At 39.2% G+C, this 22,963-nt stretch overlaps 1 protein-coding gene and 1 pseudogene across 1 annotated transcript in view; both read right to left on the bottom strand.

Moving 5' to 3' along the window:
• RPA1 (replication protein A1) overlaps positions 1-22,963 on the bottom strand; it is a 41,966-nt gene that overhangs the window by 10,202 nt on the left and 8,801 nt on the right. Inside the window, exons 5-13 of the mRNA XM_037492274.2 lie at positions 13,015-13,103; positions 9,719-9,811; positions 6,714-6,846; positions 4,974-5,076; positions 3,670-3,738; positions 3,330-3,522; positions 3,035-3,174; positions 2,485-2,633; positions 188-320 (exon numbers count right to left, since the gene is read on the bottom strand). Coding sequence (XP_037348171.1) covers positions 188-320; positions 2,485-2,633; positions 3,035-3,174; positions 3,330-3,522; positions 3,670-3,738; positions 4,974-5,076; positions 6,714-6,846; positions 9,719-9,811; positions 13,015-13,103 — 1,102 coding nt within the window. The remainder of the gene's footprint in view (positions 1-187; positions 321-2,484; positions 2,634-3,034; positions 3,175-3,329; positions 3,523-3,669; positions 3,739-4,973; positions 5,077-6,713; positions 6,847-9,718; positions 9,812-13,014; positions 13,104-22,963) is intronic.
• Positions 14,918-15,080, bottom strand: LOC119233217 (U2 spliceosomal RNA; annotated as a pseudogene).

Raw genomic sequence — 22,963 nt, 5'->3', positions numbered from 1 at the left:
GGCAACATGCTATTAATAAACACCTTAACCCTGGCAGCAATTCTCAACCATTGCCACCCTCTGGTCAAAGTCCCAGTTACAAATCTTAGCTCAAAACTCATCTCTGAAAACAAGTGCCAGAAATCAGATCTGAAAACTTTTTGCCTACTTTTGTGCTCTTATGAAGAAAGTTACAAATGCAGGATACCTTGTCTCCATGGCCCAGGTTCTCTGATTTAACCTCGTATAAAGTTTTCCAATTGGTGTTGCTCCCTCCTGTTCCTCCACCCTTCAGATCAGAGATGGAAATACCATCTAAGGCTTGTCCTTCTGAGTCAAACCTGAAAAATAAATGGAGAATCATGACAGGACAGCACACTATATACAAACTAAATCTGTCCCTTCTTTCCATGTCAGATACAAACTATCTACCTTCCTTACCCGCAACTTTCATAGGTCACAGTCACATGAACTATACTATCTTCCTGCTCAATGACCTCTTTTTGTCTCAACTGCTTTGATGCCCCCCAGTGGTCAAGAAAGACCAAAGTACCACAGAACATTTTCTGTGGTAGCTCTGCACAGCAACAATGGCCAGAGGATTCCAATATTAAAAACAGTAACCTAGAATGCCAACAACAAAAAAACAGTACTTTGAGCTCTGGTGTAGTTGTTTGGGCTGCTGATACAATATCATTATTGAAATTTATCAGTACAGAAAGTGATAGCTGACATGTAACAGAGTAGCAAAAATGTTCCCACACCAAAGATCTTTTAAGCCTGATATAGAGTGCAAAAGATGATATAACTCCATGTGATTTCTTAGAAGGTATTATCTGTTTTCTTGCAGATTTATCTTCTTAGTGAGATTTCACATATGCCAAAATTAAAGCTAATTTTCTAAGTTGTTTATTAAAATTCACTATATACTTATTGATCATGGAAACTGCTTGATCATGTATCAGCTGATAGGAAGGAAAGGAAGCCAGGGAGAAAGTGGTTCAGAAACACACTTGTGGCATTGAAGAGTGAGTCTGAGATTAAATAAACAAAACACGTGCTAATGCAACCCAAGAGGAGGAAAACTAAAAGCTAACCAAACAGGTCCCTTAAAGAGGCCATCTAACAGAATGGATGTTGCCCTATGCTTGTAGACAATTGCCTTCTCAGTCTGTCAGGTAAGTGGCAAAATCTGTCACAGAGGCACAGAAAAGTCCATAAATCTGCTTCATCACTACTAGCTACACAAGTTTACGATTTCAAAAACTCCACAGAGACATTTGCCACCAGAGACAGCTTATCAGGAGTCAACAGGGCAAGAAGAGAGGCAGCCCTTCTACAATAAAAATTCCAGTTTGTTATAACTGAGATCTAAACATCCCCTATCCTTGCTTAGGTGTGGTGTTTGTATTCAACTTCATTTTAATGAATTCCAAGTTATTTACTCCTGAGGACAGCCATGTCTTTTTACGCTATTCATAGTTACCGACAAGGAAAATATGAAGACCTTCATCTGGGCATGCAATTAATCTGGGTCAAGCAGCTCCATAGCCCAAAAGTAAATCAAGCAACAAAGACAAAGTTGTGGTTCTTTCTGGTAAGATTATTAGTGGACCCTGCTTTATAATATAACATCAGCTATTAGAAGAGTTAAATAAAGAACATGTGGGTAATACCCATGACATGAACATGCCAGTAGACATTTCATGAAAATATTCAAATACTGGTGCTACTGGCTCGCATTACTCAAAACAAAAATGGAGGAATATGCCATATGAGCTAATTCTTTAGTCAAACCCTGAGGCGTTAACTGGAAAGAAACACATTCCCCCTGTGACTATAGCTATACAAATTATTTAAGCTCAAGCTAAAGTGTTTTCCCTGACCACATCAATTCCTGCATACCACACTTCAGTTTGAAGTGCTCTTTTAAGGCAGTTTTAACACCTAAAAAGCTAGACACAGTGAGGAGATTTTAATAGGCTCGCCTCATCTCTCGAGTGCTCTGGGAATAACAATATAATGCCAACAAAAGCCCATTGTTCCCACTGCACTTTATCAGAATCCAGAGAATACACACTAGAAGATGTGAGCCAGCATCAAAGACTGGATGGAATAACACGCACTTTCTCCCCAACACCACAAAAGCTCTCTGCTTTAAAACTAGGAAAGAAAGATGCCTTCAGGCCTCCAGTCCTTCAGCACATGGCTGCTAACCTGGCCTTACCCTGTTCTGGCAGGATCCTGGTGGGCAAGCAACACTTCCATTCTAATTGCCTCCTCAACTGTCCAGATCTGTCACAGGATTACAGGTTTGTCAGTTTAAGGGCTTTAAAACCATGCTCTCAGAAGGTGTTATACCTCCAAGAAATATAGGAACTGCTCCATTCGGGAAGGAAGCCTTCTGCTTAGCAGACAGTTCATATACTCATCACAATAAGCAAGAGAACAGGCTCTTCTTAAAGTTCCAGTCCACATCCAGCCCCATCACCCATGAAAACCTACCATCCACGAAGCTTATAGGCCTCCGATATGTCAGGATTCACAATGACCGTGCTTGAAGACAGCACAGAGAGGCTCCGACCACCAAAATCAGAAACTCTGGCTCCTTTGATAGCCATCACTGGTTGTCTGGAGCCATCAAATCTATCAGCCTGCATAGCAACAAAAGCATCAAACAGATACAAACAAGTGTCACTGGAAGGAAGAACACTGAACATTTTTATAGGAAACAAGGAAAACAGTCAATAATAGAGCGAATGCAATAAATGGCACACTGATTCTATACAAGATAACCTCGCACAGAAAAATCTGTTCAGAGATATATCAGAACTAATTTAGAGTTAGAGGAAAGAGCATTTCACCTGTAAAACTTAAATCCTAGCAAATCTCATAAAAGTAAATCAAATAAAGGATTTCAAATATTCCCTAGACAGCCAATCCTTCACTGGGAAGGGCCTACATGGCCAGAGCCCCACAACCACCGAATCCCTGAAGGTGCTCTTTCCATCTCCTTCTTCCTGCACATGCTCTGACTGCTCAGTCAAGTACTTACATCTTCTCCCCACAGAGTAGTGGTCACCACTTTCCCTGACATGTCAATCAAGTAGATATTTCTCTTAGAAACTTCTCTGTTGTTAGACTTCACTGTGATTTTAGTGGCGTCTTCATAGCTCTTGCAGATCGCAATGATGTCTGCAACGTTTGAGAGACAGAGAGGGTCAAGGCTCCCATTATAGCATGACCAAGGGTTGAACAACAAGCACTCTAAGTCTTTCACCTATGTGCTCCCCTACATGCTGTCAACAAAGCCAGCCATCACCACTCCCTTTATTCTCATAAAGACTTACCAACAAGCGAGTCTTTAGGCTTGCTCTCTAGGTCACCAATCCCTATGAAATCAAATTTAACTGCAGGTAAGTGATGTCCATCTTCACATGGCACAACAGAAGTTTCACTATTGAAGGTCATCTCATAATCATTCTTAACAGCGGAGAACTGTTTGTTAGCAATCTTCATGGTACCTTTAGAGAAATAATAGACCTGCAAAAGAGGCCAAGGCACGAACTTAGGACAGGTCACCAAAATGGACATAAGAACCCTTCACCATCACACAGCTCTTCAATGGGCAAGAAACCCTTCATCCTTACCTACCCAACATTTTCAGTCCCAGACTTGATACTAACATACCTTGTTCACATCAATAAGGGGAAAGAACTTGTCCACTTGCTCATTGAAAGCAGTAGCTCTGATTTCACCCTGAAGAAGCACACGGGAGGAGAGAATTGTGGCGTTCATTAAATTTTACCAGTGAAAAACAAGATACTTAGGAGTTAAAATGACACCTCTACAGCAGAACAGTTGCAAATGGGATCCATGAGAGGACTAGACTCCAGAAACACAAGTTATTAACCCTGATGAAACAGCACTCGTTTTACCAGCTGGTCCAATGATCATGCTTTGATAAACTTCAGTTAGAAACCTAAAAACAAGCAAACAAACCCCTCACCCCCAAAAGTGGATTTAATATTCTGATAACAAAAATAAAACAACTTTGAACAATGAGTGACACGACTGAAGCCCACAGGAAAGTGCTGAAGGACAATGATTCACCAGCTTCCCTCACGCCTGCATCCTAAGAGAGGAATTACTTCACATTTAGGAGTTGATGCCAAAAATATTATAATAAGTCACGTTTTCAAGCTGCTTGTGATTTGAGTTTTTGCTTTTACTTTTCCATCAGTCAAAATGCTACAGATGGATAAGAAACTTACATAAATGGCTGAAATTTTAGCAAACTGACAGATCAGACTAATGTCAAGTCAAAAATTAGTTTCTGATATTGACCCTGCCATCCGTCGTTACATTTGGGGTGTTAGTCCCTCCTCCAAAAACAAAAAGCAAAAACAAACCACCTGTGCTTTTTCTGTCCCCACAGAGAGCCGAATGAATGCTGGATATACACATTAGGAATTAAAGACAAAATGAATCGGCAGAGAAACAGCTGAAGACTGTCGAGATTCCACAAGTTGGCGATATTTTGTCTTTTCATCATGATTTGGTTTGGTTTAAGTAAAGCATATGGAGAATCTGCACAGCCAGAACCCACTGCCCACAAAACCAGCCACTTATCAAAGTGGCCACTGGATGCCTTCTGCTGTGGCTCAAAGCTCCATGTTGTTTAGAAGCAGATATCAGCTCCTATAGTCTTCACTTAAGCCTGCCAGTCAATCAGACAGAGAATCTCTGGTTTCGCTTGCCCTTGAGGCTATCTATACATTTAGAAAATTAATTTCTGCAGCTACAAATGCTTTAATTTAAGATCAAGGATTTTTATTTATGACCTCTAATTCTCTGCCCCCAGTTAGCATCAAAATACTACAACTGAGAAAACACAATTACCATTGTATCTTTTTGGTCTACTACTGTTTTCCACCTCATAGGATGGGCAAGCCCTCTGACCACGCCCATTTCCCCAGGTGACAAAGACTCACACTTTCATCCACTAGTTCCATAGAGAAGAGCTTCCCTTCCCCTCGGGAATTGCTCCAGGTGCGGATCTGACTTTTGTTGGTAACACGAGCACAAATAGTCCACCTGAAAACCATAGATCATGTTAGCGTTCACAGAGTCTTAGCTGGGAAAGATCTGAAAAGTTCCCTGTCCTCTTCCTACAGCCTTTCTTATCTTATGCATATTCCATTTATCAATGTTAGTTGTATTTTAATCCAGCTAATTAAAACCTCAAGATCACATACAGGTTTGACAGTTTATAGTAAAACATACAAGGTGATTTAATATTAACTCATTCTCTTGTCAAATAAGAAAATTTATAAACTCTCGCCCTTCTCCACAAAGCATCACCAAGGCAACAATATCCCCTTAATGAAAGGTTCCAAGTTAGAAAATGCAGTAACACCAGCAATTATATTTTGCCACTATTTTCAATTATGGGAATTGATATAACTGGTGTCAAACTGCTGTCTCATTTTTAAAATATTGAATATAAATACAAGATTATGGAACATGGAGTTGGTGAGCCACCAAGGCAAATACACTAACTAAAGTACTAAAACCTCAGAGAGGCGTCATTAAAAAAGAAGGCACAAAATCTGAGATCAAATCCTGGTGTCCTTATCTATCATTTCACAGGGGAACATGTTTTCTCTATGTTGCACAGAATTGACAAACAAATGCAAATATATATGAAAGAATTCTAACTAGAGAACTCACTAATTTTCAACTGCTAAAATGATTTTTTAATGGGAAAAACGCTTATGAAAGAAACATCTGTTTGGTTATATTAGTGAGGTTGATATATACAGAATTTTTTTTTAATTTATTTTTATTTATTTAAGCATACAAGAACTGGGGCATAGGCCAGAAGTGCAGGGGGTGAGAGGACTCACCAGAAACAGAATGGGGAGCAGAACAGGTGGATCTACTGAAATACACTGCTGGGGGGAGCATCAGGTGAGACAGGAGAGGTCTGCTGTGCCATGTGGGTTTGCTCCCTGGCCAGAGATTGAACTCATGCCACAGTGGCTGGCATTAGCTTGATAGTACTGAGACTTTAACCCCTGCACCACCAAGGAGGCCCTATAGGATTCTTCTTTTTTTTTTAGATTTATTTATGCATATAAGAGCTGGGGTGGAGGCCAGAGGTGCGGGGGGTGAGAGGAGAACAGGTAAATCTACTGAAATACACTGCTGAGGGAAGCAGCGGGTGAGACAGGAGAGGTCTGCTGCACCACGTGAGTCAGCTCCCTGGCCAGGGATAGAACTGGTGCTGCAGTGGCTGAGGATAGTTTCATAGTGCTACATCTGAACTCCTTGCGCCACCAGGGAGGCCCCTTACAGGATTCTCTTAACTAAATCATAGTAACAACTTTTAGACTAAAAGTCACCTATTCATATGATGAGAAAATGAATTATTTTTCCTCACAAGACTATTAACTAATTCTTTAAGCATCAAATATTTTTCATTTCAAATTCTTCAAAATGAGTAAAACTCCAGAGGCTATGGCAGATTGCTCTTCTTGCCATTTTTAAAATAATTAACAGTTTCCATAATTTGTACTCTCTTCCCCCTCAAGGGGGGGAAAAAAAAAAAAAGAAACTTATTTTGTGTGTGGTAATCTTGAAGCTCATACATAAATAACTCAAGAGCCCATAATAAGCTCTTTATACTGTTATATAAGTTAAATTCTGAACTTATTTATGGGATAACTCACTTGGACTGATAAGGGGTGAGGCTGGCAATGGGCACCACCTTGGACTGTGTTCCCCCAGAAGTGCTCACCAGGCTGCTACCTCCAGATTTGCCAAATATCTTTGAGGCACCATAAGCCTTAGTTAGAGGGGAGCCTTTTAAAACAGACACAAAAAGGACAATGATTATTCTACTTTTATTTTATAAATTGTTAATAACTCAATTACTGATGTATCACTGGTAAAATCACACAAATGAGAAGCAAAATTTTTCCTTTTTTAGTAGCCAATAGAAATGGAGATCAAATAGAGACCCAAAAGAGGCTAGAAAAGCAATCAAATATGAAAGCTGGGTACACAGAAATTCACTATTATATTTGCTGACTTAAGTCCTGAAGTCAAGATGAATAGTAATGACTCCAGACCACTCTTTCGGAGGGCCACCCTTCTTAAACTTTCCCCTTGCATCAATGGGCAAGAAAATGGGTAAGAGAAAGAAAATCAGTCTTCTTAACTAGTAAAATTGATGGCAAATCATTAGCTGCTTAAGAAGAAATGCAAAAGGGTAGGAAGCAAGGGACATAGTGAATGAGCCACCTGAGATAAAGGCTACTGTGACAAAGGGATCACCTCACAACATCCCCAGAGAACTGGACCAAAAAGTCCAGAAGTCTATGAAATTGGTTCCATTGGAAGCAAAGGGCAAGTTTTTGGTTTTTGGTTCAAGTTTTTGGTTTTTGGTTCAGTTTTTGGTTTTTGGTTCAGTTTTGGTTTTTGGTTCAGTTTTTGGTTTTTGGTTCAAGACAAGTAGGCTGCTGACCACCAAGATCTCTTCCGCCTCCTTTATCCAAACCTAAGCAGCAACCCCGCACTTGAAAACAGACAATTAAAGCCTAAAAGCAGATGAATTCCTTATAATCACACTGTTTCTGTAAAGCTTCAACTTCCAAATTGAGAAAATATAATTTAGTCCCATGATTTCATATCTTCTATATCAAAACATTTCTTCAGAATGGAATTTGGCTAGAAATGTAAATCTACCATTACTCAGCACTCATTTATTTATTGAGTTTCCACAGCATGTACTACTTTATGCTAGGTATTTGTAGCACTTAGTAAAAATATACACAGACTGTCCCAGATCTCAAAAATTTCCTATTCTAACTAGGAAGTCAAGAGAGATGACTAAACACATAACTGTAATAATTACCTCAAGATTATGCAAGGAAGCACATGTGCTTTGTGTGCATGCATACATACTAAATATATAATATACAACTACATAAAATACACACACACTCTTCCAGTTTTGTGCCAGATAGCATCACATACTTCCCAGCCTTTTTCTTTCACCACCCAATTGATGAGAACTTTAAAGATTTTTTTTTAAAGATTTACTTATTTATTTTATACAACAACTGGGGTACAGGCCAGATGCACGGGAGGGTGAGAGGATTCACCAGAGACAGAGTGGGGAACAGAACAGGCAGACTGAAGAAATACAGGGGAGCATCAGGCGAGATAGGAGAGGTATGCGGTGCCATGTGGGACCCTCACTGGCCGGCCCGGACTGAACCCACGCTGCAGAGGCTGCGGACAGCTTCACAGCACGGCGCTCAACGGCATGCGCCACTAGGGGAGGCCCAAGAACTTTAAAGATTTTTAAAGACAAACCTCAATATAAGCCAGACAGACTACTGGATTAATAATCTGTGGGGGGGAAGAAGAGTGGAATAACATACTATTTATATATCAGCCTAAGGAAGTGACTTTTATTTTCTTCTTCTTTTTTTTTAGGAAGTGACTTTTATACCATTTGCCATTTTAAGATAAACTATTCTACCACCTCCCGTCAACATAATTGGAGGTTTGAGTATAAATAAATCTATTTATAGAGGGAGGGAGAAAATAGGTAGGTAGATATTGCAAGATAGATAAAACATCAAAGACCAATGGGGAAAACATCACATGTCCAGAAAGTTTCATAGCAACATCAGTGACATCAACTTGGTTTTTCTTAGAATCTTAGCACTGAAAAATGCAAACTTATAGTTGAGGGGAAGAGTGGAGGTGCTGTATGTGAAGCTAGGACAGAAAAAAAGGACCTCAAAATATAAATTCTACAAATCAATTTTCTTTTTTCTTTTCTTTTTTTTTTTTTATTTATTTATTTATTTATTTATTTATTTATTATTTATTTATATATTTATTTATTTATACAAGCACTGGTTACAGTCAGAAGCACAGGAGGGTGAGAGAATTCAACAGAACCAGAGCGGGGAACAGAACAGGCAGACTGACAAAGTACATTGCTGAGGGGAGCAGCGGGTGGCAGGACAGGTCTGTGCACCATGTGGGACCCTCGCCACCGGCCAGGGATTGAACTGGCGCTGCAGAGGCTGCGGGCAGCTTTGCAGCCCAGCACTCAACTGCTGCGCACCAGGGAGGCCCTACAAATCAATTTTCAATGGCAATTCTTGACGTTCCTAAAGCAAAGGCCAGGAAGTAAACAAAATGATTCTGTGACGGCCTCTCAGGACCTGGTGCAGAGAGAGTTAAAAGAAGGATCTATTTCCCATCCATAAGACTGAGACACAGAACATATGACTAACATAAATGTCACTGTCTTCAAGATAAGATAAATAACCAAGTGTACAGGAAACTTGGAGAGAAAAAAGCCAAATTTAATAAGCAGATCCTAGACTGCTAAAAGGCAAGAATTTAAAAGGTATATAAATTCACAAAAAGGTATAAAACCTAAGGTAAGAGGAACTACCAGATAAATTATTACCAGAGAATAGTACATCGCTCTGATTTTTCAAAAAAAGCATATTAAGTATCTTTGAGAGACTATCTTTAATCATTTTTTTCAATCACATACTTTACAATGAAAATTGGAATTATTCTTTGCAAGAAGCAACTGGCATGAACAGCATTTTGAAAAATCTCTTTAGTCCTAGATTGAATTTCAAAATATTCAAAAGCATGATACATATAATCAGCACATGTACTCATGTGGCAATCTTACCCATTCCTGAGCTCCCATTCTGCTGTTGGGGCTTGCTGGTTTGTGGATTGGCTGCTGAGACTGGAGGAGGAACTACCTGCTGCTGTCCATGTCCTGAAGATCAAAAGAGAAAGACCATTTTTGTGCAAATAATTTGGATTAAAGATTTAAACCTAAGTAGAAGAAATACGCTTAAGAAAGTATAAATTTTTGATTTTGTCAAAGACTTTTATGGGTCAGAATTCATTCTGTGCACTCAATTGCATGCAGGATTTTCTAGGGACTCACTTTTGTTTTCATTACATAAAAGGTTGGTTCCATTTACCTTTCACCTGCTTATAATTGATAGCTTTCAGTTTTAATGAGGTGCTCCCCTAAAGCCTTGCCTATTTCTCCTGCATGAACCTGAATAAAGTTACTGGGCTGAATCTGTGACATTGCCATTATTTCCATAGCAACAAATCGATGTCATCAACAGAACTGTGTGTTCACGGCAGGATGTATCAGAAGAAAAGGCTGGGTGGTAAGAAAAACCTAAAAGCAGTTCAATTGTCTCTGAAGTGCTCCTGCTTCAAAGGAAAAGGAGACATTCAGAAAGGACTCTACCCTTCGCCCTCCCAAACAAAGCAACCTTATTTTGCAACTGACAGTTGGTAGAAAATAAGAGTTGAAAGAGCCTTAGGTACCGTGAAGTGCTAGTGAACTGTCACAGCAGGGAGACATGAGAATGGAGTTCAGAAGCAGGTGTGTCAAGGAAACAGAAAGATTAAAAGGAAAGAAGGGGAAATGAACATGTCTCTCAAGCAGAAAATAGTGCCATACCATTAGGGTATTTATTTATCCCTCATCCTTTCCACAAGTGTTTATGAAATTGAAGAATGTTAAAATTGCAAAATAAAAAGAAAATAATAGATTAATGGAATTTGATTTCACCTTTGCGACTGGCACTAAAGGTCGACGTCAACCTAATCTGGGTTGCTCACAGAGAGTGCTTGCAGCAGAAAGAGCAGCTCTGAAAATTTCCTAGCGTGCCGTAAGAACAAAAATGGTGAACACTGCTGGAAAAGCTCCCCCCACACCTGCCTAAGCCTGCTCTCATTACTGGGTTTAGTTCCTGCTGGGCTTTCCAAGGCCCTAATTCAAACAGGCATATGATACACCAATTTCATTTCCTTCTGCCAATATTATGCTTAACTGGTTCAACTAAATAAGAGTTAACTGTGCCATTAGAGTAAAGTAAATTTAGCATAAAATTAAAAAGGTTAAACAGAACTGTTTGTTCCTTACTTCTCCCCATGGAGCGAAAACTTGAGATTTTATTTAGAGGAAAAAAGTACCTAGAATATTTTTTTTTTTTTAAGATTTATTTATTTATACAAGCACTGGGTACAGTCAGAAGCGCAGGAGGGTGAGAGAATTCACCAGAGCCAGAGCGGGGAGCAGAGCAGGCAGAGGACCGAAGTACACTGCTGAAGGGAGCAGTGGGCGGCAGGAGAGGTCTGCGTGCCATGTGGGACCCTCACCCGGTGGCCGGGGATCAAACCGGCACTGCAGAAGCTGCGGGCAGCTTTGCAACCCAGCGCTCAACCTCTGCGCCACCAGGGAGGCCCAAGTATCTAAAATTCATTAACAATGAATTTTTGTGTTTACTTTTTAGTTTTTCCATTATCTCTGAATTTACAGCATCATATGAAATTGTATAGGAGAACTGGCTCTTCCTTGACAGTGTATCTTGTGAAGTAGTATTTTGAAATTCTACATTGAACTTTTTTTAAATCAGTAGAGAAAAGATGAGTCACAGTATTGGGGGTAAGTGGTGGGAAAAAAACATTTTACCTGCTTCATGAAATATATTAGAAATAACCAAAAAATTAAAATGTTCACAGATGGAATCATAAAAACACACAAATCTCTGCTAACCTGCCCCCGCCCAGTTCCTCCCGTCCTTCTACTCTCAAACATATCTAAACTCTAAAGTCCCTTCTTCATTACCAGCTCTGTTTTTTCCAGTATCTAGATGAACAAGTCATTGTCATGGGATCAATGCTAACCTCTTACATTTAATTTCTATCAAAATTTAACTATACTTTCTGAGATACCTAGAGCAGTCAAACTGACAGAAACAGAAAGTAGAATAGCAGTTACCATGAACAGGAATGTGGCGTTATGGTTTAATGGGCACAGAGTATCTGTTTGGGATGATTAAAAGATTCTGGAAGTGGATAGTGGTGATGGTTGCACAACATTAATACCACTGAACTGTACACTTAAGAATGCTTAAGATGTAAATGTTATAACACAAACAGGTAAGTACATATTCAACCACAATTTTTTAAAAAAGCAACTTATCTACCTATTCCAAGATGGACTTTTTTTTTTTTACATTTTTACATGTGAAGTAAAAATGCTTTTTCTTTTTAGTAGTACATAGTATTTACCATGTAGGATCTGATAGTAACTCCAAGTAGACAGTGTCAGAACTAAACTGAATTTTAGGACACCCCACAACTAAACTGAATTGTAGGTGTCCACAGAGAATTCAAGAATTACTTAGCATGGGGAAATGCACTCCTACCACATACATGCCACCAAACCTGGTCATGTTGTATGTGGAGAAAACCAGATTTTTCCTTCATGGAATTCTACCACCATTTCTCCACTATTAAGGAAAAATAAAGAATAACCTGGTTTCTACACCCCTAAATCACTAATTTCATTAAGACTAACAAATCAAGGTGCCTCCCTGGTGGCGCAAGGGATTAAGTCTCAGCACTATGAAGTTATCAGCAGCCACTGCAGCACAAGTTCAATCGCCAACCAGGGAGCTACCCACATGGCACAGCAGACCTCTCCTAACTCGCCTGCTGCTCCCCTCAGCAGCGTATTTCAGTAGCTCTCTGTTCTGCTCTGGTGAATCCTCCGAAACCCCATACCTCTGACCTGTACCCCAGTTCTTGCATGCATAAATAAATCTCTTTTTTAAAAGATTTTTTTATTTATGCATGCAAGAACTGGGGTACAGGCCAGAGGTGCGGGAGGTTAGAGAATTCATTGGAGACAGAGTGGGGAGCAGAACAGGCAGACAGACTGAAGTACACTGCTGAGGGGAGCAGCAGGCGAGTCAGGAGAGGTCCACTGCGCCATGTGAGTAGCTCCCGGGCCAGCCGGGGATCGGGAACTTGTGCTGAACTTGTGCTGAATTCATGCTGCAGAGGCTGCGGACAGCTTCACAGGGCTGTGAATGCAAAAGGTAGAATTCCAGATCTATAAACAGGTAATCAGTTGAGTGCAAAATCAAGTATAAAAAAGCATTTTACCTTCATTATAGGGCACTGGATTGCCAATCTTTAATCCAACTTCTTCAGCTGATTTTAAAACTTCTAATTCCATCAAAATAACTACTCTCCTATAAAGGCAAAGAAATAGAAACAAGTTAGAAAAAATAAATTCAGAAATTCTTCAAAAAACAAGTTACTTAAAAAGCTTTTCCCCAGTAATCATTTTGATAAAACCATTTTCCTTTGTTAAGTTTTTCATTACTGAATAATAACTTGAGAAATACATGGTATCAATTTCTATATAAATATTTCCCTTAATTTTTCAACGTATCATTACCATGGCTTTTTATGATTGCAGGCAGTTTTCATTTCTCATCTAGTCCCTTAATTAAAATGCAATGTCCTTACTACATACCCAAATGCCATGAAAAGAATTTAAATTATTAACACAAGAATATGTGACACAAGACATGATCTGTTTTCAGAAACATACTTTAAGTAATTACCTTTTCCCAGGGAAAACCAATGACTGCAGATTTGTTAACGCAATTATTATCTAACAATTTATACTTCTCTGACCTATATTTAACTTTAATTAAAGACTTTCAAGAATTTCCCAAGGACTTTAGGCCAAAAATAAAAACCTTTCATATAGCCTACAAGGTTCTATATGGTCTGTCCTTGCTGACCTCTTTCCTGCTCATTTCCTGCCCTCCTGCTCTCCAGCCAGCCACAGGCTTTCTTTTAGTTCTGGTATATATTACGCTCACTCCTGTCTTTGCACATGCCACTCTGGCTGTAATGGTCTTCCCTCATTCTGCCTTATCTGATATTCATTTTTTGGCTCTCGTCTCAAATATCACTTTAAGACACTTCCTTAATCTTCAGATTAGGCCAGGTTTCTATTATCCTTTTTAGCCATGAATTTTCCTTCAGATCACTTCTCTTGGACTTAATATATATTAATGTATAATTATGCATATAAAACTTAATTATATTGTCATTATTTGACTATTATATATTAATTTTTTTACATTTTAATTATTCATCATTTGATTATTATCTATTTCTCCAGCTAGACTGTACTTTCAGTAAATGCTAGTGCATTATTAATGCATTAACTGGTCCACAATTGTTGTTTAATGCATACTTAAATAAGAATGTCATGATGTTTGTATTTTACAGAGAACTGCAATAGAAAGAAGGAATTTGAGATAAACACAAGTGGAGGCAAGGAGACCACCGGGAGAGAACTGATGATGGCCTGAATCAGGGTAGTGGGGAGACCAAAAAAATGTGCCTGTTTTGGAACAATAATTAAGCAACAAAAAGTCCAACATCACACTGTATCCTTTTAATACTCTGCCATACTTGGAGTCTTATACAATAGATCAATGTGTGCTACCTTTATCAATTTATCTTATCATAAGTTTATATAATGCCAATGAAATAAGCCTGAAACTATCTGTTCCTGAAAATTAGATGCAGATTCCCTAAAAAAACTATCTGATAGATATTTGGCAGTTATCCAAAATTACTCAAATTACTCCAGAGCACAGAAAAGTAAGGTTTATCAATTACTTAGCATTACTTTAATACCAAAACCTAAGAGAAAAGACAGTCAAAAACTAAAACAAATTTTATCTTGTAATATACATACATTCTAAATAAACTACTTGAAAGATGAATCCAGCTGTGTATCAAAAGAATACACCAGAACCAACTTACAGAAAACACAGATGTCAAAAAAACCTGGAATAAGGGCCTCCCCAGTGGCACAGCAGTTGAGCACTGGGCTGCAAAGCTGCCCACAGCCTCTGCAGCGCCGGTTCGATCCCTGGCCACTGGCGAGGGTCCCACATGGTGTACAGACCTCTCCTACAGCGACCACTGCTCCCCTCAGCAGTGTATTTCATCAGTCTGCCTGTTCTGTTCCCCGCTCTGGCTCTGGTGGATTCTCTCACCCTTCCACGCTTCTGACTGTACCCAGTACTTACATAAATAAGTAAATAAATCTTTAAAAAAAAAAAACACGAATGAATAAAACTTTAAACTGATAAGAACAGATACTACAGTTGATCTTAGCGAAAAGGACGAGAAGCGACTGAAATAAACAAAACCTTAAAAAAAAGAAAACAGGGCCTCCCCGGTGGTGCAGCGGTTGAGCGCTGGGTTGCAAAGCTACCCGTGGCCTCTGCGGTGCCGGTTTGATCCCCGGCTGCTCCCCGGCCACTGGAGGAGGGTCCCACATGGCTCCTGCCGCCCGCTGCTCCCCTCAGCAGTGTACTTCGGTCCTTCTGCCTGTTCTGCTCCCCGCTCTGGCTCTGGTGAATTCTCTCACCCTCCCGCACTTGTGACTGTACCCAGTGCATGTACAAACAAAACAAACAAACAAACAAATAAATAAATAAAAACATGCCTCTATAAAAAAAAAAAAAAAAAAAACAGATGACAAAGGTACATTATGACTTTACAAAGATAAATAAACAAAATCCAGACAGTGGGAAACTGCCTTAGGACAAAGGACAAATGACCTGTATTGTTTGATAGTAAAGAAGAAAAAAAGATACGGAGGAGGATCCCAATGATTCAAAGAGAGTTAACAGACTTTATGCAGGATCCTGATTTAGATAAAATTATTTACACACATGTGAATTGTTGGAAACTGAACACTGACAGCATTATTTGCTATTTTACATATAAAAATGGTATTTTAAAAAGAATTCCTACCTTCTAAAGATATATTAAAATATTTATGGATGAAATAATGATGTCTGAGCTCTGCTTCAAACTTATAGAGGGAAGATATTGAAAGGATATAGAGAAAAAATTTTGGACATCAGGTGATAATGTGAAGCTGGGTGATGGGATATATGAGGATTCACATGATATTCTTTTTAAAAAAAAATAGGTAAAACTATTTTTTTTTCTTTTTTTTTTTTTTTTAAAATTTATTTATTTATATAAGAACCAGGGTACAGGTCAGAGGCGCGGGAGGGTGAGAGAATTCACCAGACACAGAGTGGGGAGCAGAACAGGCAAATGGGCCGAAGACACTGGTGAGGGGAGCAGCGGGCGAGGCAGGAGAGGTCTGCCACGCCATGTGGGTTTCTCCCTGGCGGGCTGGGAATCAAACCCGTGCTGCAGAGGCTGTGGACAGCTTCACAGCGCAGCGCTCAACCTCCTGCGCCACCAGGGAGGCCCTCACATGATATTCTAAAACTAAAAAACTTAGTATTAAATATATAAATTTATTTTGCATTCCAGCAAGATTTTAGTTTGCTTGCTTTGTACTTAACTAATAACTCTAGAATGTATATGGAAAAATAACCACAGGACTGCCAGAACAAAACTTCAGGGAGAAGAAAGGTAAAGGAAGATAACTCTAAGTTACCCACATATTCTATACATAATACTTTAACTGAAAACACTATGGCAGGTGTAATTATCCATATTGAATAGAGAAACCAGATCCCTCATAAATGCTAGTGGAGGGCCTCCCTTGGTGGCACAGGGGTTGAGTGCTGGGCTGGGAAGCTGCCTGCAGCCTCTGCAGCACCGGTTCAATCCCCGGCCACCAGGCAAGGGTCCCACATGGTGCGACAAACCCCTCCTGCCACACCTGCTGCTCCCCTCAGCAGTGTACTTCACCAGTCTGTCTGTTCTGCTCCCCGCTCTGGCTCTGGTGAATTCTCTCACCCTCCCGCGCTTCTGACTGTACCCAGTGCTTGTATAAATAAATCTTAAAAAAATAAATAAATAAATGCTAGTGGAACTATAAATTAGTGTAGGTACTATGTAAAACAGCCTAGTAGTTTCTCAAAAAATTAATCATGAACTCATCATTTGAGGGCCTTCCTGGTGGCCCAAGGGGTTAAGCACCACACTATGAAGCAGTCCGCAGCCTCTGAAGCACAAGTTCAATCCCCAGCTGGCCAGGGATAAATCCACATGGCAAGGCAGACCACTCCTGCCTCGCTCACTGCTCCCCTTCAGCAGTGTATTTCAGTCAGTCTGCCTGTTCTGTTCCCCACTCTGTCTCTGGTGGATCCTTTCACCCCCCACATCTCTGACCCATACCCCAACTCTTGTATGCATAAATAAATAAATCTTTTTTTTTTTAAAGATTTATTTATTTATTATTCATGCAAGCACTGGGTACAGTCAGAAGCACTGGAAGGTGAACGAATTCACCAGAGCCAGAGCGGGGAGCAGAGCAGACAGAAGGACCGAAGTACACTGCTGAGGGGAGCAGCAGGCAGCAGGAGAGGTCTGCGCGCCATGTGGGACCCTCCTCCTGTGGCCGGGGAGCAGCCGGGGATTGAACTGGCACTGCAGAGACCGCGGGCAGCTTCGCAACCCAGAGCTCAACCGCTGCGCCACCGGGGAGGCCCATAAATAAATAAATCTTAAAAAAAAAAACCTCATCATTTGACCCAGCAATTTCACTCCTAGATATATACATAAAAATGGAAACATGTCTACAGGAAAATGTATACACAAATGTCTATATTAATAATTATTGGAAACAAGTCAAACATCCCAACAAATGGGTATACAAAAGGTGACATATCCACACCACAGATCATTATTTGGCCATTAAAAGGAATGAAGTACTGACACATGCTACAACATGAATAAACCTTGAAGACAATATGCTAAGAGAAGGAAAACAGTCACAAAGGACCACATATTATATTTCATTTGTATGAAATGCTTACAATAGGCAAATCTATAGAAACAGAAGGTAGATTAGTGGTTGCCTAGGGCTGGGGAGGACGGAGGTTCAGGATCCTTTACTTCTGTAAAGATTACAGAAGTCATTTTTTGAAGTGATAAAAAATTCTAAAATTCGTAATGATTGTACAACTGAATATACAAAAAATTATTTTATATTTTAAATGAATGAGTTCTTTTGGTATATAAATTATATCTCAATAAAGAAAAAAACAGGGGCCTCTCTAGTGGCACAAGGGGTTAAAGTCTTAGTGCTATCAAGTTATCACCAGCCACTGAAACATGACTTCGATCCCTGCCAGGGAGCTAACCCATATGGTGCAGCAGACCTCTCCTGTCTCGCCCGCTGATCCCCTCAGCAGTGTATCTCAGTAGATCCACCTGTTCTGCTTCCCACACTGTCTCCAGTGAATGCTCTCACTCCCCTCACATCTGGCCTATAACCCAGTTCTTTTATGCATAAATAAATAAAAATAAATCTTAAAAAAAAAAAACAAAAACAGAACCTCTATGATATTGACAAAGGAATGAAAACAGATCAATGGAAAAGATGGCAAACTCAGAAAAGAGCCAGAAAATGGAAAACCAATTTTTCCATACTTACTTTTGCTACCAACCATCAATTTTCCACACAACCATCAGCATAAACTTTTGGTAACTTTCACCATTCCCTGCTCAAAACCTTATGGCTTCCCATTACACTCAGGATAAAATCTAAACTCTTCACTGGGTATTGTAGGTCCTCCATACTTTGGGCTATCCATTTGGAAAAAATTATTCCTCCTTCATACGCTATGTAAAAATAAACCTCAGATGAACTAAAGCCTATAGAAGTATCTAAAGAACTAGTTTTTTAAAATTCCTTAATACTATACTATGAGACACCATATACAAACTATAACAAAAATTGTAAATGATAATTAGCAATTATTTTTAAAAATTAATAGGCCCATGTATTGACAGGGATAAAGGGAACCAAATGCTTTTTTTCCTAATAATACCTTGATTAAGCAATTCATATATCATAAAAATCACCCTTTGAAAGTATAATTAATTCAGTGGTTGTTAGTATATTTAGTATCGTACAAGTGTCACTGATACCTAACTTCAGAACGTTATCACCCAAAAAGAAACCCTGTGCCCTACAAACGCTCCTCATCGCCCCTCCCCCTCACCACTAAATTAATTGTTTCTATGGGTTTGCCTCTTTAGAAATAAGACACTTTTTAAAAAAAATGTATTTATTTTATACATACAAGAGCTGGGGTATAGGCCAGAGGTGTGTGTGTGGGGGGCGGGGTGTAAGAGGATTCACCAGACAGAGTGAGGAGCAGAACAGGCAGACTGACTTAAATACACTGCTGAGGGGAGCAGCAGGTGAGACAGGAGAGTTTTGCTGTCCCATGTGGGTAGCTCCCTTGCCAGGATCAAACTCATGCTGCAGTGGCTGGCGATAGCTTCATATTGCTGATACTTAACCCCCGGTACCACCAGGGAGGCCCAGAAATAGATACTCTTATGCAACATTCATGAATGTGTTAATTCGTATATATTGCCCAACAGATAGCCCCTTGACCTCACAATTCTAGCTATCTAAATATTCAGAAATAACAGCACTAACACATAAAGATAAATATATAAGGACGATTGCTAACAGCTTGTTTGCAAATAAACCTAAATGACCATCGAAAAGGTAAAGAATAAATAAACTCAAGCATATGCATACAGATCCTTAGCAGAAGTAGGAAGAATACAAGGCATGCCACCATGCAGAGGTGGCAGATTAAGGCAAAGCCTATTCTGTCCCCGACTGGAGGCATATACTCAATCACAACAAAGCTCTCCACATTCTCCTACAACCATCCTTAGAAGGCAGAAAAGTGGATAGTAAGCACCACTCAAAGGTAGCCTGCAATGGAAGATAACAGGTCCCCAGTGGGAAGGTTGGCAAGGAGATGTGCCTAGACTATGTCAGAGTGAAAATGAAATCTGGACAGAACTGTCCACATTAAACATGAAAAGAGAGGAAAAAAAGAGAGAGAGGACACAGCAACAATGCAAAACACAGCACTCTATAAAAATGAAGGAGGCAGAGACAAAGAATTCAGTCTAGAATAAAGGATAAGCCAAGAAAGGAAATAATACTTCCCAAGAGTGGTTTGAAAAAAAATTCTTAAGACTAAGAATTCAATAAAACAAAAGTCAAACTGAGAACAAAAGTAACACCACTATATATTTAACATTTAAACTATAAACGTTAAGAAACAGAACAGGAAAAGCTAAAAACTAAACTATTATGCTTGAAAATCTTGAGGAAGTTAATTTATGCAAAAAAAACAAAAACAAAAAAAACAAAAACAAACAAAAAAAAACACCCCTGAAGAAAACTAACGACATGCACAGAGAACAAAGTTATCCTCAACGTCAGTAAAAACCGGAAATCAAATAGAAAACAGCATAAAGGAATAACACACGGAAAACGTCCTTGAAAAGAAGAATGGAATCTGCAGAATGAAAGGGCATGCCATATATCAGAGGGAAAAAAAAATTGACATTGAGACATAGCCTGATTTAAGTCATTAAACTTGAAGAATTCTTCTACCTAAGCCACAGGACCATTCAAGCTTCATCAATTGTCTCAAAGATGTCCTCAAAAACAAAAAGATCTGGTCCAGGATCACTTGTTCTATTTAATTACCACGTCTCTCTGGACTCTTTCAATCTGGAACAACTTCTCAGTCTTTTCTTTTCATGATTGAGATGTGCAGATCAGAGGCCAGTTTTCAGAATGCCCCTAAATCTACCCAAGGCTTTCTCCTGAATGAATACAGACTAGGAATCTTTGGCAAGAATGTAACAGTAATGATGCTGTGTTCTTCTCACTGCATCTTATCAGGTACTACACAACTTCTATTTATACATTATTGGTAATGTTAACATTGGAATAAGGTACTGCCTGCCAGTTTTCTCGAATGTAAGTAGACTTCTTTCCACATTGTGGGGAGGTACTTTAACCCTTAAAATAACTTGATCCTCATCAAACTTTCCCATTTATTCCAGATTGTGTAGTAGACTGAACGGTGCCCCCAAAAGATATACACATCCTACTGCCTGGAACCTATGAACATTGCCTTATATAGAAAAAAAGAACTTTGCAGATTGATTGAATTTAGGGTTGAAATGGTGAAGTTATCCTGTATCACCCTATGGGCTCTAAAAGCAATCACATGTATCCTAATAAGAGACAGGGAAAGCTGGGCCTCCCTGGTGGCACAAGGGGTTAGGACACAACCTATGAAGCTATCCGCAGCCACTGAAGCATAAGTTCGATCCCTGGACGTCCAGGGAGCTACCCACATGGCCCAGCAGACCTCTCCTGTCTTGCCCGCTGCTCCCCTCAGCAGTGTGTTTCAATCTGCCTGTTCTGTTCCCCACTCTGTCTCTGGTGAATCCTCTTACCACTCCCTGTGCCCCACCCCCTACCTCTGGCCTATATCCCAGTTCCAGTATGCATGAATAAATAAATGTTAAAAAAAAAAAAAGGAGAAAGATAAATATGGGATGGCTTCACTTACATGTAAATACAGAGAAACAAAAGAAAAGATTACATCAAACCAGTAACACATCCTATAAAAACAGATTGTGGGGTTGAGGGTATAGGGAGAATAGGTGGAGGAACAGCGGGGAAGGGAGGAACAACGGACTATGGTGGAGGACTGTGGGTGCTTGGTGGTGGGTATGGCAGGAGGACATGCATGTGAGGTGTGATACTACGCATTTAGTTCACATACAATGCTATAAACCAATGTTGCCACAGTAAACAAAGAAAAGGGGAAAAATATTAATGAAGTTATTCTGTAGCTTGTTTTTGTCATTGAATAGGAAGAACTGGCATTATTTACGTGTCATTAAATTTTCATTTAGAACTAATTCATTTCTTTAACTACTACATAATAATCTATAGTACGTACTTGCTCATAATTTATTTAACCATTTCCCTATTCATGAACATTTTGGTTCTTTTCAACTCTGCTGTTACAGTCAATATTTAAATGAACACAATTTAAATATATATATTTAAATTTTTAGATATTTTTACCATGCATAAATTCCCCCTAAACGAACTGCTAAAAGATGTTCTTCAGGAAAGTGTAAATTGAACAAGTGAGAAAGAAACGTGATAAAAGAGGCAAAGGTGAGGTAAACTATGGGTAACTCTAAATAAGCAATGACTTTATAAGAAAATACACTAATTGAAGGAATAAAAACAAACTTCAACTAAGACAATGTGCACAGACCATTTTAAGACCTTCATTTTATTTGGGAGGATGGTTAAAATATTGATCTATTTTAGAATATGTTAACTCAAATATGGATTTTTAAATATGTGTAACAACAAAGAAAATGTAAAATGAACAATTTCCAAATCAATTTAGAGGAAGAAAATTAAAGAAACCACCCAAGACAGGAAAAGAGAAAAAAGCAAGAACACAGTAGTTAACATAAAGTTTAGGGAAAAAACATAATTCTAGCAGAATAAACTCACCAATTAAATTCAAAAAGGATTCTAAAACTGGGCCTTCCTGGTGGCGCAAGGGGTTAAGCACCACACTATGAGGCAATCCAACGCCTCTGCAGCAAGGAGTTCAATCCCTGGCCCACCAGGGAGCAACCCACATGGCGAGGCAGACCTCTCCTGTCTCGTCTGCTGCTCCCCTCAGCAGTGTATTTCCATTAATCTGCCTGTTCTGTTCCCCACTCTGTCTCTGGTGAATCCTCTCACCCACCACATCTCTGGCCTGTACCCCAGTTCTTGTATGCATAAATAAATAAATCTTAAGAAAAAAAAAAGAACAGATAGAAAATAATATAACACACACTGATATACCCTTTTTAAGATGAGAATGTTTATTACAATTGCTTCTTTGTTTTGGCTATTTGTAATTGAAAATAAAAAAACCTGTAAGAAAAATGGAATGTAAATACTCTCCCCAACTAAAATCTTTTATTTTAGCAAGGGTTACTCATGAGGGAATTAATAGTTCTTCTGTTCACCATTTTATCTCTAGCATGTAGCATGGTGTAGTTACTCAACAAAGTATTTACTATGAAAGATTCAAAATTGAAAAGGGGAGCTCTATTAAGTGCCTCTTACTGAAAACAGATACCTTGAGAACCTTAAAACCAGTGTTTTTGAAGAGATTAGAATAAGAAGAGTTCTGCATTCAGCTTTAATCTTCTGTTCTGAAAT

Source organism: Talpa occidentalis, unplaced genomic scaffold (assembly GCF_014898055.3).
Source record: "Talpa occidentalis isolate TD23 unplaced genomic scaffold, MPIMG_talOcc4v2.1 talOcc4.7, whole genome shotgun sequence".
Taxonomy (NCBI): Eukaryota; Metazoa; Chordata; class Mammalia; order Eulipotyphla; family Talpidae; genus Talpa; species Talpa occidentalis.
The sequence above is the reverse complement of the archived record's forward strand: the minus strand, read 5'-3'. Positions and strand labels throughout refer to the sequence as shown.